The sequence below is a fragment of the Bubalus bubalis genome, chromosome 21, assembly GCF_019923935.1.
Source record: "Bubalus bubalis isolate 160015118507 breed Murrah chromosome 21, NDDB_SH_1, whole genome shotgun sequence".
Lineage (NCBI taxonomy): Eukaryota > Metazoa > Chordata > Mammalia > Artiodactyla > Bovidae > Bubalus > Bubalus bubalis.
In genome coordinates this window covers 43861529-43879508 of record NC_059177.1, presented here as the reverse complement: position 1 = coordinate 43879508, position 17980 = coordinate 43861529, and the positions used below count along the sequence as shown (strand labels likewise).

At 47.0% G+C, this 17980-nt stretch overlaps 2 protein-coding genes across 3 annotated transcripts in view; both read right to left on the bottom strand.

The window, feature by feature from the left end:
* Positions 1-521, bottom strand: part of ARHGEF3 (Rho guanine nucleotide exchange factor 3) — a 314253-nt gene extending 313732 nt beyond the window's left edge. Inside the window, exon 1 of one of the 2 annotated variants that reach the window (XM_044933925.2) lies at positions 412-521. The gene's annotated coding sequence lies outside the window, so the exon portion shown is untranslated. The remainder of the gene's footprint in view (positions 1-411) is intronic. The other variant, XM_044933927.2, reaches the window with a different exon arrangement.
* A 7794-nt stretch (positions 522-8315) lies between these two features.
* Positions 8316-17980, bottom strand: part of IL17RD (interleukin 17 receptor D) — a 68188-nt gene continuing 58523 nt past the window's right edge. Inside the window, exons 12-13 of the mRNA XM_006071708.4 lie at positions 15102-16041; positions 8316-14365 (exon numbers count right to left, since the gene is read on the bottom strand). Coding sequence (XP_006071770.2) covers positions 14253-14365; positions 15102-16041 — 1053 coding nt within the window. The 3' untranslated portion in view covers positions 8316-14252. The remainder of the gene's footprint in view (positions 14366-15101; positions 16042-17980) is intronic.

Here is a 17980-nt window from a genome sequence, read left to right as displayed (position 1 = left end):
CCCAGCCTTGCCTACCAGGCTGACCTTGGGCTTGTCTGGTCCTGCCCAAGCCTCACTTTCCCCGACTGTGGGAGTGAGAATAAGGACGAATCCCCGCGCGCCCAGCAGGTTCTCAGGAAATACGTTTGTGGGCGGATGCTGAGCTTGAAAGAGCAGCAGCCAGCAGTGTGGCCTGAGTCTTTCGTGCCGAAATAGACACGAGAATCTAAATACTAAAAGCATTTTCTGTACTCATTCATCCATTCAACAGATTAAATTCTTCCAGTCCTCAGAACCCCATAAAGTCAGGAATAAAAAAAGTCCCTACACACTAGTTATGAGCTCTTATCAAAGTACAAACCATTATAAAAAAAAAGTTCATCAGCTGCTTTCATGTGCCTGGCGAGGACTTCAGGTGCTTGATCTACTTGCCTTGTGAAGTGTAGGGCTTGTATGGGCCGTCTCAAGAACTGAAGCTTAGAAAGGTGAAGCCAGCCCCCAGGTCAGAGGAGAAAGTACCAGTTCCAGGGCTACGTTTCTCCGCAGCCATACCTCCAGTAAACGGAGGATCAGGCTCTGAGTGGACCTCCTCACTCTTTCTCCATGGGGAGAGCTCTAACCCCCACCCCCTCATTCCACCTCACAAGGGGTAGGGGGATGTTGAGGGCTTCCCAGGAAGGACCTGCCCTGGCAGCAGCCGCTGGGATGTAGATCTCCCAGCCCAGGCACCAACCCCCCGCACACCCGTCACCAGCACCAGGCGTTCAGACCTTCATCTGGCACAGCTGAGACTTCCTTTATTGCAAACTCCTGTCTCTCCTTTGCAGGCACACAGCCTCCTAGGGCTGTGTGACCTCTTCCTAGACCACAGCCCACCTTCTGGGCCAGAAACTGACCAATGTTGAGCAAAGGAACTTTCATTCCAACTACAATTCCACTTCATTCCACCACACCTTGACCCCAAACCCAATGCCTCATGACCCATCCCTTTCCTGTGTAAGGATCACGCACCCTGTCCACGACTCCATTTCCAAGACCAAAACCTATATCAAGATCCCTAGTCCTCAACCTTTTCTTCCAAACCTCTTTTGTTACTCTCCCTCCTCCACACAGTAGAAGATCACTTACTACAGCCAGACATGTTTATTAGGTAATAATAAAGGGCTTCCACTCCCTCAGCAACCCAGAGCTCGGCAGGCACTTCCACCCCTCAAGTCGACACTTGGTGCTCTACTCAGGCGGCGTTGTCGGAGATAAAATTTCTATTTCCATTAGATTCCATTTAATGATTGGAGCATCTGCTACATGCCACAGACCATGCCAGACTCTGAACCTCAGCAGTGACTCTGTCACAAGACAGAAAGACATAGTCCCTGACCCCATGGAGCTCACGGCTGATGTGGCAACTAGTCAGAGCCATCGCTGGGCAGGTTAGGGAGCAGGACGTGGTGAGAGACACACAGGAAGTGCTAGCCCAGATTCGAGCATGGGAAGGCTTCCTGTGCGATGTGGGGCGACAGGGCTGGAGAGGACAGACGTGGAAGCCCAGAGGTGGGAGAACACAGGGCACACTTCTGGAAGCCCACGGAAAGGAGCCTTGATGGCCAAGGTGACACACTAGACCTTGACCATGGAAAGGTCCGGGCAGAGGTGATGGGACTCCACGGCTGCTGAGTGAGGAATGGATGCAGTGGGTCAAAGTCTCCCGGACACAGCAAAGGCAATGTGCATGTGGACTTTTACTGGGGATGCACTCCTCAATTTCCTTTGTTTTTCAATTCTGGGTGTCCAGAGATCAGAACAGATCCGCAGGAATATGTAGACCAGAAACAAATCTATGTAAACTCACAACAGTTTATATGCAGTGCCCCATCACCTCCCACCTACTCATGCTTTGGCCCTGCTAGGGGGAGGGTAAGGAGCACTTGGCTCCTGGACTCAGATTAGGAAACTGTTGGGGAAGAGGTGATACACCCAAAGGGAGTCCTGTCATGGGGTGTGTGGAGAGAATAAGCAGGAAATGTGGGTCACTATCCATGGAGTTTGAAAACTGGTGGGGAAGCCAGAAGATACTGATGATCAGCCACCTTTTCTCCTTGAAACAGGCAGTTCATGAGGGCTCATTCTTGAATTCAGCTCCATCTCCCCTAACTTTGCAAGACAAGGTAGAATAGGACCAAGGCTGTCACCTAAGTCATCAGTTGGGAAAGCTGGGGTGACTACTGCAGGTCTCCACACGAAAGAATGAGTGAAGAGCTATAACTGGTGCCAGGTAGGGAAGCAGGGGTGAGGGGCTGGGATGAGGCACCAGGCAGCACAGTTGGAGAAAGCCATCTCTTGAGAAGGCACAAGGGCAAGGGCGAGATGGAGACCACCAACCCGGCCATGGAGGACCCACCAGGTACCTTTAACACTCGTCCTGGGAGATCACACATTTAAAACCCACTGATAATACCACTCATATGACCAATGCTGAGAGAAATATTAAGAATAAGATAAAATCCACCCACAATCACCACCACCCAGTAATCAGTTCAGTTGCTCAGTCGTGTCCAACTCTTTACGATCCCATGGACTGCAGCACACCAGGGTTCCTTGTCCATAGCCAACTCCCGGAGCTTGCTCAAACACATGTCCATCAAGTCGACAATGCCATCCAACCATCTCATCCTCTGTCATCCCCTTCTCCTCCTGCCTTCAATCCTTCCCAGCATCAGGGTCTTTTACAATGAGTCAGTTCTTCACATCAGGTGGCCAAAGTACTGGAACTTCGGCTTCAGCATAAGTCCTTCCAATGAATATTCAGGACTGACTTCTTTGAGGATTGACTGGTTGGATCCCCTTGCAGTCCAAGGGACTCTCAAGAGTCTTCTCCAACACCACAGTTCAAAAGCATCAATTCTTCGGTGCTCAGCTTTCTTTATAGTCCAACTCTCATATCCATACATGACTACTGGAAAAACCATAGCTTTGACTAGACAGACCTTTGTTGGCAAAGTAACGTCTCTGCTTTTTAATACGCCGTCTAGGTTGGTCATAGCTTTTCTTCCAAGGAGCAAGAATCTTTTAATTTCATGGCTGCAGTCACCATCTGCAGTGATTTTGGAGCCAAAAATAAAGTCTGTCACTGTTTCCATTGTTTCCCCATCTATTTGCCGTGAAGTGATGGGACCAGATGCCATGATCCTAGTTTTTTGAATGTGTTTTAAGCCAACTTTTTCACTCTCCTCTTTCACTTTCATCAAGAGGCTCTTTAGTTCCTCTTCCCTTTTTGCCATAAGGGTGGTGTCATCTGCATATCTGAGGTTACTAATACCCAGCAACATCTACTGTTATTTTGTGTGCTTTTTTGTTTTCCATTTAACATATTGTGAGCCTTTTCCTTGTGATAAAATACTCTACAACATGACTGTTAAGAGTCGCCTATTGGTCTGTGGTATGAATGTGCCTCTTCTTATCAGCAGTCCTGATTGGTACCTGGTTTGATCCTCACTTCTCAGCATCAGGGATAATGCTTAGTGATGAAAATCTTTGCATAACTAACTTTGATACACAGTTCTGGTTATTTCCTACAGAGAAAATGTTAGAAGTGGATTACTGAAAGGAATATTCAAGTCTTCTACCTTTAGCAATATTCAGATGCCCCCACACACACACTTTCTTTTGAAAAGTGTGGAGCATCCAGTTGATGAAGCAACACTAACCTTCTCCCCCAGGAGATGGTGACACCTGTGAAGGAAGAAGGTGCTCATCTCAGTGTTCAGACCTAAGCAGTGTTCTGCAAGCAGCTAATACAGTAAAAGACTTCTTTCTCTAAAACCAAGTCCCATCTGCTCTCATAATCTAGGCTTGAGGAAGACCTGAGAAGCAAGACCGGGAGGTGGGGTGGAAAGACAGACAGGTACTTCAGGACAGGAAATGCCTGGGTTCAAATCCAACGTCGCCCTGCCCTGAAGGTGGGACGTTACCTAAGCCATAAACCCTGCTGGGAGTATGGGACGCGCCCAGGTGGTAGCAGGTGTCCAACTCACAGGGGTGACTCTAAGACACAACAGGTCATCACCAGCCCTAAGTCTACAGTCTGGAGACAGGACCCACAGGGAGTGCAAACTTGAGACAATACAAGCCACTTGGCGGGAGGGATGTGGGACACCCCAGTGGCCCTCAGCTCTGGAGATCATGGTAAGCGAATGGGGGTCTCACCCCAATTTGCAAAGCAGGAATGGATGCAGTTTACTCCTCTGGGAGGCCTTCTGAAACTCACTAGCAACTGTTACCACTGACCCTGATGCCAACTGAGACAAATGACGGCTGTGAACACTTGCTGTGCACCAGGCGCTGGACTACCCGGACTATCCCCTCCATCCGCTTCATCCTCACCACCACACCATAGGCAGGTACGCTGTCATCCCCATCAGAGGAGGAAACTGAGGGCCACAGAGATGAGGTAACATGCCCTGCTGACTGATCAGTGGTAGGGCTGGGGTCTCAAGCTGGTTAAAGCAGCAAAGTCCAAGTCCAGCCCAGGTGGAAGGCATAAGCAAGGGGCACAGCCTGCCCTCAAGGAGCAGATGGACTAGGGAGTAAGAGGGTCTAGCACATAAACACGGGAGCAGGACCTGAATGAGGGTGGACAGTTGTCAAGGAAGGCCTGACGGCAAAGGATGGCTGCAGACTTCGAGAGGGAGAAGGAAAAGTCTGGCACAGAGGGTCTGGGACAGGACCACACCAGGGAGGACCCTCAAATTCTGCTTTGGTGGCAGAGAAGAAAGAGAAACACAGAGAAAAAGAGGTTGGCTAGGAGCCAGGTAATAACTTTGGGGTTCACTTCTGGGCTATTGGCAATTTACAAGTAGCCATTTCCTATAGTTGGTCCTAGCCAACTGCCTGCAGAACTGAGTCCTCCAGGAGACAGGGACTCCACTGTGATCACTGAGGCCCTCTGCTACCCAGACCAGGGCTAACAGAGATATCTAGGGGATCACACTTTATCACTGTACATCCCTTAACCTGCCCCAGGTGACCACATCCCCAAAGGCAAGGGGGCGGTATACTGGCTTCTGTGACCATAACTCTGCTTGGGCTCACAGTCAAGCCTCACCTCAGCCCCATTTGGTACTGAGCTATTACTTATTTCCCAGATGTAGAAACAGTCGTGGAGAAGGCAATGGCACCCCACTCCAGTACTCTTGCCTGGAAAATCCCATGGACGGAGGAGCCTGGTGGGCTGCAGTCCATGGGGTCGCTTGGAGTCGGACACGACTGAGCGACTTCACTTTCACTTTTCACTTTCATGCATTGGAGAAGGAAATGGCAACCCACTCCAGTGTTCTTGCCTGGGGAATCCCAGGGACGGCAGAGCCTGGTGGGCTGCCGTCTATGGGGTCGCACAGAGTCGGACACGACTGACGTGACTTAGCAGCAGCAGCAGCAGAAACAGTCGTGATTGGCTCAAGTGACCTGCTAAAGAGTCCCCCCAAAAGTGGCAGACTGAGATCTAAGTTCCGGGTACCTGAAACCAAAGCCCCACTTTAATCATAATGATTAAAAAATTCATCAAGAATGCACAATTATATAACTGTGTGCAGGATCTTCAAGTACCTCAAACTTCAGGTACATAAACCAAAGGCTGCTGCTGCCAAGTCGCTTCAGTCATGTCCGACTCTGTGCGACCCCATAAACCAAAGACAGGTCCTGCTTATTTTTGCCTTCTGTCACCAGTCATGCTTCGGCCTTTCTCTGATGAGTCCTGCCTGGCCTGGCCTTGCCCAGCCTGGTGAGAAACGTCCATGCTTTATCTGGGAGCTGCCACCTGTCCCACTCCCTGGAATGTTTTAACCAGCAAGATCAGGAAGAGCAGTCTTCAACCTGAGGACCATTACTTGGTCTCTGCGTCCCCTCCAGCTTCTAAAACTTGGGAAATTCCCCCGACCATGAATTGGCCGTCGGTTAGAGAAACAATCACTGCTTTTGTTCACAGCCAGAGCAGAGTGTGGTAATCCAGCACAGGGACCTTAAAGCAACAAATTCAGAAAAATGTCTGTATCTCTATCAGAGCTGAAAGATGATCAGGGGAAAATGAGCCTGGTAAATGGGACGTAGGCAGATCTGAGAACCCAGTCAACTGTTACAGGCTATGTACAGTCAACTTTTAAGAATCCTGCCTTAGTTTGATTTTGTGAGGAGCACCGCCCCCTCCACAAGCCCCGTGCCTTCCTTCCGCAACAGTCACATGTAAACCCACCCTCTTCTCTTAGGGAGAGATGATTTAACACATCACCTAACAAAGTTGCTGCGCTTGACCTCCTGGGCTGAAGCTCCTATCTTCTACCCATATCCATAGGGCCCACAAGTAGTCCAAAACCTGCTCTTCCACAGAATAAGATTCACTATTTACCACACGGCTACTGCTGCTGCTAAGTCGCTTCAGTCGTGTCCGACTGTGCGACCCCACAGATGGCAGCCCACCAGGCTCCCCTGTCCCTGGGATTCTCCAGGCAAGAGTACTGGAGTGGGGTGCATTGCCTTCTCCGACCACACGGCTAGCACTTGTCAAGTGTGGCTGTGGGTGCTTTATAAACCCCAGTTCATTTAAGTCTCACAATAACCCAATGTGGCAGGTATCAGTCCCACCTTGCAGATCAAACAACTGAGGCTCAGAACAATTAGGTAGCTTGCCCATAGTCCCATACTGAGAATGAGGTGGAAGCGAGATGGCAGGGATCATGTATATCTTATTCATTACTGCATCTCCAATACATATTTTAGGCTCTCACATAAATATTGTAAAAAGATTTTATTACCTATAAATGTGAAAGATGGTGTAAAAACCCTCTAGAAAGAGGCCAGGGAGCCAAGCCTAGTGATCTTGCATTATTTTTCCTTAATCTCAAAGACCCCATTTGAATTTCATCTCCTTGCAAAAGGCCTTACCCCTTGTTTCTGTCTGTCCTGCCCTTCATTCTATCTCCGCTATTCTTGAACCACTTCTGATTTTGTTCCTCTCAACTGAGAAGACAGGGTAGCGGGTGGGGGAGGAAAATATCTTAAGTCCTTTATTAAGGGCTCACTATGCCCAAGCTCAGTTGTGTCTGATTCTTTGCGACTCCATGGACTGTAGCCTGCCAGGCTCCTCTGTTCATGGGATTCTCCAGGCAAGAATACTGCAGTGGGTTGCCATTTCCTCCTCCAGGGGATCTTCCCAACCCAGGGATCGAACCCATCTCCTGCATTGGCAGGTGGATTTTTTACCACTGTGCCACCAGGGACACCCATGACCGAGACAGTGGAGGTATAATTTACATCTCCTTCCTCATCCACCTGTTTATTGCCTGTAGCCTCTTATTCAACTAAACCTAAATTAAGTGTTTCCTAATTAAAGCCTGCAAAGGGAAGCTGGTCTTTGCTACCTAAAGTTTGCATTTCTAAAACAAAGTAAATAAAACCAGTGGTGAGGTCCCACAGATGTTGGCAACTGTATGAACCCAAAGCAGATATAAAAATGGACTCTTGCTTTCTAATACCATGGTAAAAATTAGGGCTTCTCATGCTGTCCAAAGATTTTCTCACCACTAACAGGAAAGAGGTATTCACTTACTGCAGCATCCTCCTAATGAAATCCTTTCAATAGAGTCCTTTTAGATCCGTCTCCTTAACCTCTGAACAAGCTGTACTCTCAATATGTGGACTAAGGAGGGAACCAACTCGCCATAACTTGCTACTCAAGGCTTTTTCTTCTTAGAAATTATGTTGAGAGACAGTACAGCCCATTGGTTAGGAATGAGGATGATTCAATCAGATGTACGAATCCCAATGTTGCTGACTTCTTGTTTGTGCCCTCAGCAAAGCTACCCCGTTTCTGGGTGTCAGAATCTCAAAAATGAGGCCCCAAAGTTGACATACACCAGGGATATAACTCAGAGCACATGGCACACAGAAGAGGAGACACCTCACGTCAGAAGAATGAACAGGCACCTTTTTCTTTCTGAATGACAGGAAATTTGTGGCTCCCAAATTTCAGCATCCATCAACTTCTTTTCCAATTTCTTCAAAGAAAGTCCATTGTTCTGAGAGTCATATTTCTCCTTGAGGTAAGTGTCCCTGCCCATTCCAGACACCGAGGAGACAACAGGCATCTGACCGACGGAGGGTGGAATAAACAATCAAGGGCAGCAGGTTCCTTTTCCTGCAAGTATAAGACAGACCAGCCATCCTGGCCTCCTCACCCTGGGTAATCTCTCTCCCTCTCAGAATGAGGGCCCACAGAAAATTGTGCTAGGAACCCCAGCTATTCAGGAAACAGAAAACATGACCTAGAATAATGAGCCACCACAATCTTAAAACAAAACATTTTATTTGATGCAGAGATGCTAGAGTACAAAAACAACATTTTGCAAATGTCACCTGTGGACTACTATCATCTATTTACAGTTATGTACAAATCAAATAAGACAGTAACATCTTCAATGTAAAAATATAGCATGCTGCTACAGTCTGCTGGTCAGTGCTCACTATTCCATCAAACCTCACAAAGGAGAAACTTAAAGATGAAACAAAGACAATGGCAATAACCACTGTTCCACAGGCTTTCCCCCCAGACAAATAGGGAGCTTCTGCAGTGAAAAACAAAACAGTGAAAATAAAAGTCATCTACTCTCTAAATGAATACATTTGGTTTTTACAAAAGCTTTTGCTCTCTCCAGACTCACTACAACTTTTTCTTGAGACAGAAAATAACCACTTATTAAAAATAACATGCTTACACATTAGCGTCATCCAACGGTAATTATCTTTTGGCTAATGACTGGAGCGGCCAACTTTGTCTTTGTCACGTACAAACAGAAGATAGCTTCTTTGAATCTTCTCCACTGAAATTTTCTTTGATAAAAACATCAGATACACAGTCATAATGGTTTGCTTTTGTCAGGCATCTGCTTGTACAAACCACAGTGCTTGGTCGACCTGGAGCCATGGCTCCAGCCCTTTAGAACACGGACATGTTCCTTGCGGAGTCTGTGATCCTCACTGAATTTTGGAGAGGAGTCGAAGAGCAGGAGGGAAGGCAACTGCCCAAAATTCCCAAGAGGGCCTCACTTGCCCTCTTAGCAAATTAGCCCTTAGCAACTGCTATCTTGTCTGTGGCTAAAGTCTGCACCATTTAATAATACTATGAGTCATGAATTAAAGGTGACATATACAGATATATAAAAATAGAATCCAAAATTGGAAGGGAGGGGTGGTTGCCACTCAGATAGTAAGAGCTGGTCTTGAAGGGTATCTTGAAGAAGCTCGGGAATGACATCAGACACATCAAGAATAAGCACCAAGTGTTTGAACACACGAGGGAAAAAAATAACAAACCCACATATGATAGAGGACTACCACTGAGAAAAAAAATGTAGTAAGCAATCTTCAAAATGAACACAGGTGATATACCACTTTTTAAAAAGCGTCTTTATATTTCTAAACAGTAAAAGAAGCTGGGTACATAAGAATTTCTGTTAATCCCCATCCTGAGCTTGGCTTTCACAAGGCACCAATGTGAATAAGGCACCACATTCTATTTGGGCAACTAAACTGAGTGTGAAGCTGAGAAACAGAAGAGCAGTGACAATTATTAAGCCCCTGGAAAACAAGAGCTGTGAAGAATGAGTAGGGGTGGGATTATTTATCACCGGAATAAAAATACTAGAGGGATGATTTCACTGTGGTTTTCAAATACATGGAAGGTGAGCAGCTGTTCTTTTTCCACTACACGCTGAACAAAAGGAGGCTGGTTTGAATTTCTATAAGGAAGATGTACAAAGAACTATCTGATCAGCAGGGTAGGTTACAGAAGCTCCTTCACTGAAAATCCAGAATCACATCCACAGCCAAATGACTGAAATAATTCATGCACAACCCTTTCTGTTTGACACTAGATGGGCACCTGCCAGATAATCCAAACTTTCTCTCACCCCCAAAGCTCTGCAATCGGCATGAAAGCTTTTGGCTTACAGTCTGATCGCCTTCTGTTTATTTTAACCCTGAACCTGGAAAGGAGGTGATATAGCAAGGATGACCCAACTCCATGAGGACTCCTGACTGGTATCTCCGTATTCTGTCACAAATCTCCAAAACAGATCAATTCACAAGTTATTTAAAATCGAAGATAGAGCAAATGCCTGGCTCTAGTGGATACTCAGGACTCCTTGCCCTGCTCTCCACAATGTCTGCTTTCCTCATTAGGGCTTGGCCTAAGCTCAGCATTAAAAAAGTGATTTAATTCATCTAAAAAAGTGATTAAGCCACGAGTTAAAACTATAAATAAGGACCTTTAAGGTGTGGAATTTAAATGAAACTGTTTCAAGTGTCACATTTTTTAAGTGAGGAGAAATCTGATTTTGAAATTAACAATTGCTTTGCCTTTTTCTTAAGACATATGAAGTATGAAGAAGCAATCAAAAGATTTCAAATGTATTCACAATCATAGCAAATTTCTTTAGGGAAGCAATGGGTAAAAAAAAAAAAAAAAAAAGGCAATCTAACTTCTGGCTGCATTTAGCAAGAGTATTTTCTTGTGGCACCAGACATCTGTAATTACCATGGATGCCTTTCTTTTCAAATTTTCTAAAGCAGATGTGGCAAACTGATAGCTAGTGGGCCAAATCAGGTCCACCCATGGGTTTCCTGAATTCAATTAAGAATTTTATTGCCCATACAAAAAAAAATAATCAGATTTTTTTCATGTAAAACTCCCAGATTCTCAGTTTCTCTTGAAAAATGGGACAATCAGGAAACACTGTATGGTCACAACTGGCTGGAGTGGCTGCTCCCTGTAGTACAGCACACGGGTGTCTGCTGGCCACAGTCTCCACCAGGCCCCGCTGTCTCTCTGAGCCTGAGAAGGGTTTGTCACCACACCTTATTTATCACTACACTTGCTACAGGGGGGCCTCCTGAAGGAACAGCATTTGTTAAATAAGAACAGACTCTTTCCCAACAATATCAACTAGAAAAGGCTCATAATCTTCTCATTGCCATTGTCCACCTCTCTCCAATAAAGACAGGGTAATTCCTCTCTCCTTAAGAGAGCCCAATTAGTGTTGAGCTGGTTGCAGACTGCAGAGTTTTCTCTCTTTAGGGAGGAAAGTGTGTGATTTCTTCACCAGGAATTTAAAAAAAAAAAAAAAAAAAAAGCTTTTTTCTTCCTTTGCTTCTTTTAAAGGAAAAGACAACTCAACTCTGAACTTCTGATCTGGGAGTATCTCAATTATTGTGTCAACCAAAAACTCTTTGTCTCATGACTTTTATGGCCTCTCTCACATTGGGCTCAAAATACTGTTAACTGGCTAGGTCACTCACTGAAGTCCTGGGACCTGGGCCTGGATGACTTCTGATTATCTAGAGATCAATGTCCCTCAGAGGCCCAGGCCTCAGTCCTCCAAAAGACTCCTGCCCCTGTATGACTGGGCTGGGCCCATCCAGGCAGTCCCTACTGCTTGTAGCTCACCTCAGAGAAGAACACACCTTTGCCTGGGCCTTCACCCACCTGGTCATGCTCTAAGAAAAGCCGACTGTGCCAAATGCTAAGGTGTCATGTGTGTCAGACGTGTAGGGCATCAGTGAGTCAAGATAAACAACTGGCTCCTTCATTTCAACTACCTGCTCTTCCCAGTTAGCTGAAGGAAGCCGGGACCTACCTCTGGTCTCCGGTACAGAGGATACCACCTATCTGAGCTACAGAGCCTTTTACTCTAGGAATGAAGGCCCTTCATTGAGTTTAATCCCATATTCGAATTCTTGGTTCCCCAGCATCTGAAAGCCTGTGACTTTTAAACCTTTATCTGAATTCTGTCCTATCATTTCCACCATCCAGGACCATTCGTGAGTCAAAAGCACCTCTGCATAAAACGTTTTGCATTAATATATATGGCAACCATTCCCACTTCCAGCATGAGATGGGGAGGGTTTAAAAAAAAAAAAAGTGAAAGTAATACGACAACACTAGAAACACTGGACTTCTCAACTACTCAGAGCTGGGCACTCACACTGTCCTTTTCATTACTTGGTACAAAAGTTTGATTTTGCTGAACATCACAATCTTTAGTATTTCAAAGTAAGTACCTAAACCCTAAATCCAAGCTAAAGCATCACTTGATTTTTGGCCAAGCACAGTTTTTCCTTTCCATTTTCACAGTGAGTTTACTTAGCAAGCTCTCTGCCCATGCTCATGGAGCTCAGCTGATGCTTCTTCTCTGGTCTTTCACTCTGTTACTGGGGCCAGTTTCTCAGAGATGCCTCCTTTCACATACAAAGCTGAACATCTATCCTAAGGCAGCTCCTAATGGCACCTCTGGGGCATGCACCATTTCTTGACTTCAGTAAGAAATCATTCTGAAAATGTTCCCAAGTGCATTTTCATACATTAATAAGACTGCCCCATCTCCTTCACAGAATGGATGCCGACAATGGAATGGCAGGACACTCTCGGGTGGCCAGAAACTATGTTCATCTCGGATTCCACAGTGACAGCATGGAACATCCCTCCTCCAACAAGATGCTTGGTCTTACAGGGGAGACAGTTCTGCAGCCCACTTGTCTCTCCCTCAGAGCAGCTGCAGGAAACTCGATGCCAGAGAACAGACGAGCATGTTCATCTCCCAAGAAGCTGCCAGCTGCCTTTACAGAGCAGGCAGTGTGGTATTTGCATCAAAGATACACACAAACCTCTTCTTTCCAGCAAGGGTGCAAGCCTTCGCTTCCCCACCTGCTGGGCGTGAGCCTCGAAGGAAAAGTCCTCCCCTCCCCACTTCCCCACACCCCACCTTAGGATGCTTCTCAGTGTCCCCCTCCTCAATATTGGTCCTATTTTGTGAAGGAGTGAAAATCAGGGTCCCTGGTATTGGTGCCAAAATCCAACAGCATTTATGAAAAAGGTAGAAAAAGATATTCACTCCCCCTTAAGGTCATGGAGAGGGAAAAGGAACAACTATTTTCCCTTTGGAAACAAAAATTCTGTAAAAACAGAACATATTACTTCTCCCTTTTAAAGCAAATTCTTTCCTCTTAAGCTCTCAATGCCTATTTTTGGTAGAGTGAAGTATAAGAGACAAATTTTTAATTGGGTAAGTCAAACAAAAAGAAAATGAAACCTTATTCACAGGCTGGGGTTGTGAGGGAAGTACTTTAAGATTCAAGAATTTAATGATTTCAGGTCTCATGTCTTCTCTAGACAATACTTGAAGAGCACATTCATCTTTGTAACAATACCTTCCTTTTCACCTTCTTAAAAAGAGGTTTGTCATTAGGCAAAACAAGTTCAGCAGATTAACTGGCTACCACCTCTACATACTGCTGTTTTGTCAGTGGATTCTCATCCCTAATTTTCTGTTCAGGGCTTTAGACTAGAGGTCAACCAAAACACAAATTACAACTTCGGTGAATACAGCCCAGTTAGGTACCAGTTTCTTAAAAATAAACATTTAGGCACCAACATCTGAGATTCAACAAAGTAAGTATAAGCCAGGGAAACTTGGTGGGCAGACCTGGCCCCTGCATGATGCCTACTCAAGATGTGGCCCCAGTGCCCTCTGCACATTGACCAACCCATCTCAGAAAGAATGGTCTAGATGGTCATTGGCCTGGCCCTGAAGCCCCCTCCTTGGCCAGACATGTCCCCCACTAATATATAAGACTCATTTTTATGAAAAATGACTATATATTCAGTTACCTTCTTGACCTCTGACTCCAGAGCTTTTTTTTTTAAACACCCATGGCATTGTAAATGGCACTGTAAATTCCATACCAACAATGGAAAGAGGCATTATCTTTAACTACATGGATTCCATAGAGACTGGCACTTGACTTCTGCGGCTGTAGTGGCATCAAAAGTGCTTTTTCCACAAAGCATTTCAAATCAAAGCAGCCAATAGCTAACTGGCAAAGTTTGCACAGATAAATTAAGTCTGAATGATCAGTGCGGGTATTTTCCTGTTTCTTCCCTACCTCCCAGAATTGGCTCTAGTCCAAAGTCTGACCTAACATGGCAAGCTGTTGTCAGACATTATGGACATGCCTTTCACAGTTCCACATGGTTTCAGAGAACTGGAGACTCTGCCAATATATTTGGTAGAGAATAGAGAGGCAAGGAGAGCAAGTACTGGCCAGGATTTCGCTCTGAATATCCTTGTAAGAGACCTCAGCTCCAAGTGGGCCACATACCCAGAGAGATGAGCTGGGGAACCAGAGAGAGGCGGCAGCTAAAGTGGCAATGCTTAGACTCTTCCATTCTGTTACAAAGGGGCGACCGTGTGGAGTTCACCAGTGTAGCTGCAGCAACCAGGTTCTGCTTTGCACGCCCCTGAGGCAAGGAGCTTGGAAGGAAGGGCAGGAGGGTCTTCCTCACCTAAGAAAAGAAGAGAGGGCAGAGTGGCATGTTACTCCTGGGTGCTCAGGCCAGAATGAAGCTGGATCTGGGTTTGCACCATGCACTTTGCACAAGTGAGGCAGGCATCCCCACCGGCTCAAGGCTGGGCATTCTCATCCTGCCACCAGATTCCAGTTCCCTCAGCTGAGGGGCCAGGTTTGCATGCACGGACTCCAAAGGGTTATAGGCACAGTAAGAGCAGCTCCAGACGGCATCCTGTGGGGCCTCCCTGGGGAAGCAGGCCCTTCTACCAGAGCCTGTGTTGAGCTAGAATGGAGAGAATACTATGCTGCATGAACTCCTGGGTCAATACATGTGGCTTTAAAGATATTGGCAAGGTGGGGAGTGGTGAACTCTACAAATCTACAGGTCCACAGACACTCATCCAACACACTTGGGGCCCAATGTGTTTTAGTATCTACACGTTTTCAGTTAGAAAGGCGAGCTAATGCACATACTGTATGTTACATAACATGGTACCAGGCAGCTCACCATAATTTCTTATCAGTATTTCTGTAGCTCACACACCTGACCAGTCCCATTACCTGGGAGGCTACCAATGTAGTTTTGTTACTTCCCATAACATTCGACTGACAAAACTGCAGCAAAATTAGCAAAAAGCTTCTCCTGGATTCTGGAATCCTAAAGCAAGGCTGTGGCCTGCATCAGGAACCCAACCCACCGAACCACCAGCTTCCCGCTCCCCGCGCCTCACCCAGGCCTGAGGAGGACGACACGCTCTCCGTCAGCGAAGACGTCTCCGTCTGATCCGCGGAGAGCCCTTCCATCAGGGGCAGGGACAGCTCAGACGAGGGCACGGACGAGTCATAAATGCCCGAGTCCCGCGGCATGTCCGAGGGCCCAGCAGCTTTCCCCGCATGCAGCAGGGGCCGCAGAACGGCACTGGCGCCCGCGACAACGGGTCCAGCCTCCACGTCTTCGTCAGGCCCGAACTGCAGGCCCTCAGAGTGCGAGTCGGCAGGTGTCCCAGGGCCCGCAGACTCGCCCTTGAGGCTGAATTCATTCTCGGGCCCTGGCTTGCAGAGGACTTCGTTTAAAACCAAGCCCGAGTCAAACTTCTCCAAGACCGGCTCGCGGTAGCGGAGAGGAGGCGGATGCAAGGGAGAGAATTGCTTCTCAAACCAGTCAGGCTCCTCATCGATAAACTGGTGCATGTTGCAAATGGCGACGTACAGGGAGCGGCCCGACTTGCTCCGGAAGTAGTTCCTTCGGCTAACCCGTCCCGGCTGCAACCCCGGCTCTGGCAGACTGCGGTCCTGGGAGTGCAGGTGGGAGCAGAGCTGGGGCAGATGGTCCATGAGTTTGTACTTGGTGCTCAGGTCCAGGACGCCGGGAACGTCTCCTTCACAGGAATAATCGAAGTAGACGGCGATGAACTTGCTGAGCGCCGTGGATGAGCTCTGCTTGGCCTGGCGGAGCTTCTCGGCGATGGCAGACACCGCCACCAGGAAGAGCTCCCCTTTCCCCGAGCCTCGGCCACCTCCTTTGTGCTTGTAGTTCTTCTTGTCCACAAAGTATTTCATGCCTTTGGAACACACCACGATGATGAACTGGGACTCGTGGATCTTCTGGATGACCCATTCTCTCTGCCCTTCCCTGCAGAGGCTGAAGTCTTCCCACAAGTCCAGAGCCACCTGGAAAGAGAACAGGTAACCTCATTCACCTGTACAGCTTGGAGAGTCGAGTGACAAGATGGGCAATGTTACAAGAAGGGCTCATCGTCTGCCCCAAATCTCTGCTATATGCAGGCTCCAGGTCGCCCAACTCCAAGAAACAGCTAACATTCCACGGGTGACCGACCACCAAGCACCAGGCCCTCTGCATCATGTCCTCATTTTCGCATACTGTGGGCTCATTACCACTCCCACCCTACAAGTGAAGACAGAAGTTCAGGGTATCTGACAACCTGCCTTAGTCACACATCACATGTGAGGCCTCCAGTGGACTTAGAGTGTGATGGTGAGCATGGAAAACAGAGGAAATGAGGGAGGCTCTATTTAATGAGTGAGGCCGCCTGGATGGGGGCAGATCCTGAAGAGAGAACTGGAAGGTGGTAATAGAAGGGTGTGGGTGAGGGATCTCAAAGTAGGCTTGGAAATGGAGTTTAGGTCTGGATGCCAGAGTACTGCCCACAGCCCACTCATGCTGCCAGCTGACTCAACAACAGATAGTATGAGTGACAAAGAGGGCCTCCCTGGCTACTCTAGAAGCCCTGAGGTCAGCCTGCTGTTTACCAGGTGATTGGTGCATGGAGAAAAGGGTGATGAGCTGCAGTAACACTGCCATCTGGTTCACTCACTCGTAGAGAATGCCATCTCTCACCATGACTTCTCAGCAATCAACAGGACCACAGCCCTACCAGGCCTTTAACCCAAGGGGAGGTCTGGGAGGGAGTTGGGAGTGGAGCACTGACAAAGTAAGACCACAGGACATGTGTGGCCCCTCAGAGGGCTTCACTTTCTCAGACCATCTTCATCTGATTCTGCTGCAAAGTCTTTTGGCAATTTCATTTGTAGTTCAGAAATTAATTCCCAATGCCTATGCCCAACTGTGGCAGCCACAGTCTCTTATGGAGGAAAGGGTTCTGAAATGACTTTGACTTCCTTTTTTGCTCCAAGGTATTATTACCAAAGGGAAGAAAATCCCCAACATCTACCTACTTGCTGAAAATAATCCTGAATTGTCTTCAGTTCAGTTCAGTCACTCAGTCGTGTCTGACTCTTTGCAACCCCATGAATTGCAGCACGCCAGGCCTCCCTGTCCATCACCAACTCCCGGAGTTCACTCAGACTCACGTCCATCGAGTCAGTGATGCCATCCAGCCATCTCATCCTCTGTCGTCCCCTTTTCCTCCTGCCCCCAATCCCTCCCAGTAGCAAAGTCTTTTCCAATGAGTCAACTCTTCGCATGAGGTGGCCAAAGTACTGGAGTTTCAGCTTCAGCATCATTCCTTCCAAAGAAATCCCAGGGCTGATCTCCTTTAGAAATTGATCTCCTTGAAGTCCAGGGGACTCTCAAGAGTCTTCTCCAACACCATAGTTCAAAAGCATCAATTCTTCGGCGCTCAGCTTTCTTCACAGTCCAACTCTCACATCCATACATGACCACTGGAAAAACCATAGCCTTGACTAGATGGACCTTTGTTGGCAAAGTAACGTCTCTGCTTTTCAATATGCTATCTAGGTTGGTCATAACTTTCCTTCCAAGGAGTAAGCGTCTTTTAATTTCATGGCTGCAGTCACCATCTGTAGTGATTTTGGAGCCCCAAAAAATAAAGTCTGACACTGTTTTATTTCCCATGAAGTGATGGGACCAGATGCCATGATCTTCGTTATCTGAATGTTGAGCTTTAAGCCAACTTTTTCACTCTCCACTTTCACTTTCATCAAGAGGCTTTTTAGTTCCTCTTCACCTTCTGCCATAAGGGTGGTGTCATCTGCATATCTGAGGTTATTGATATTTCTCCTGGCAATCTTGATTCCAGCTTGTGCTTCTTCCAGCCCAGTGTTTCTCATGATGTACTCTGCATAGAAGTTAAATAAACAGGGTGACAGTATACAGCCTTGATGTACT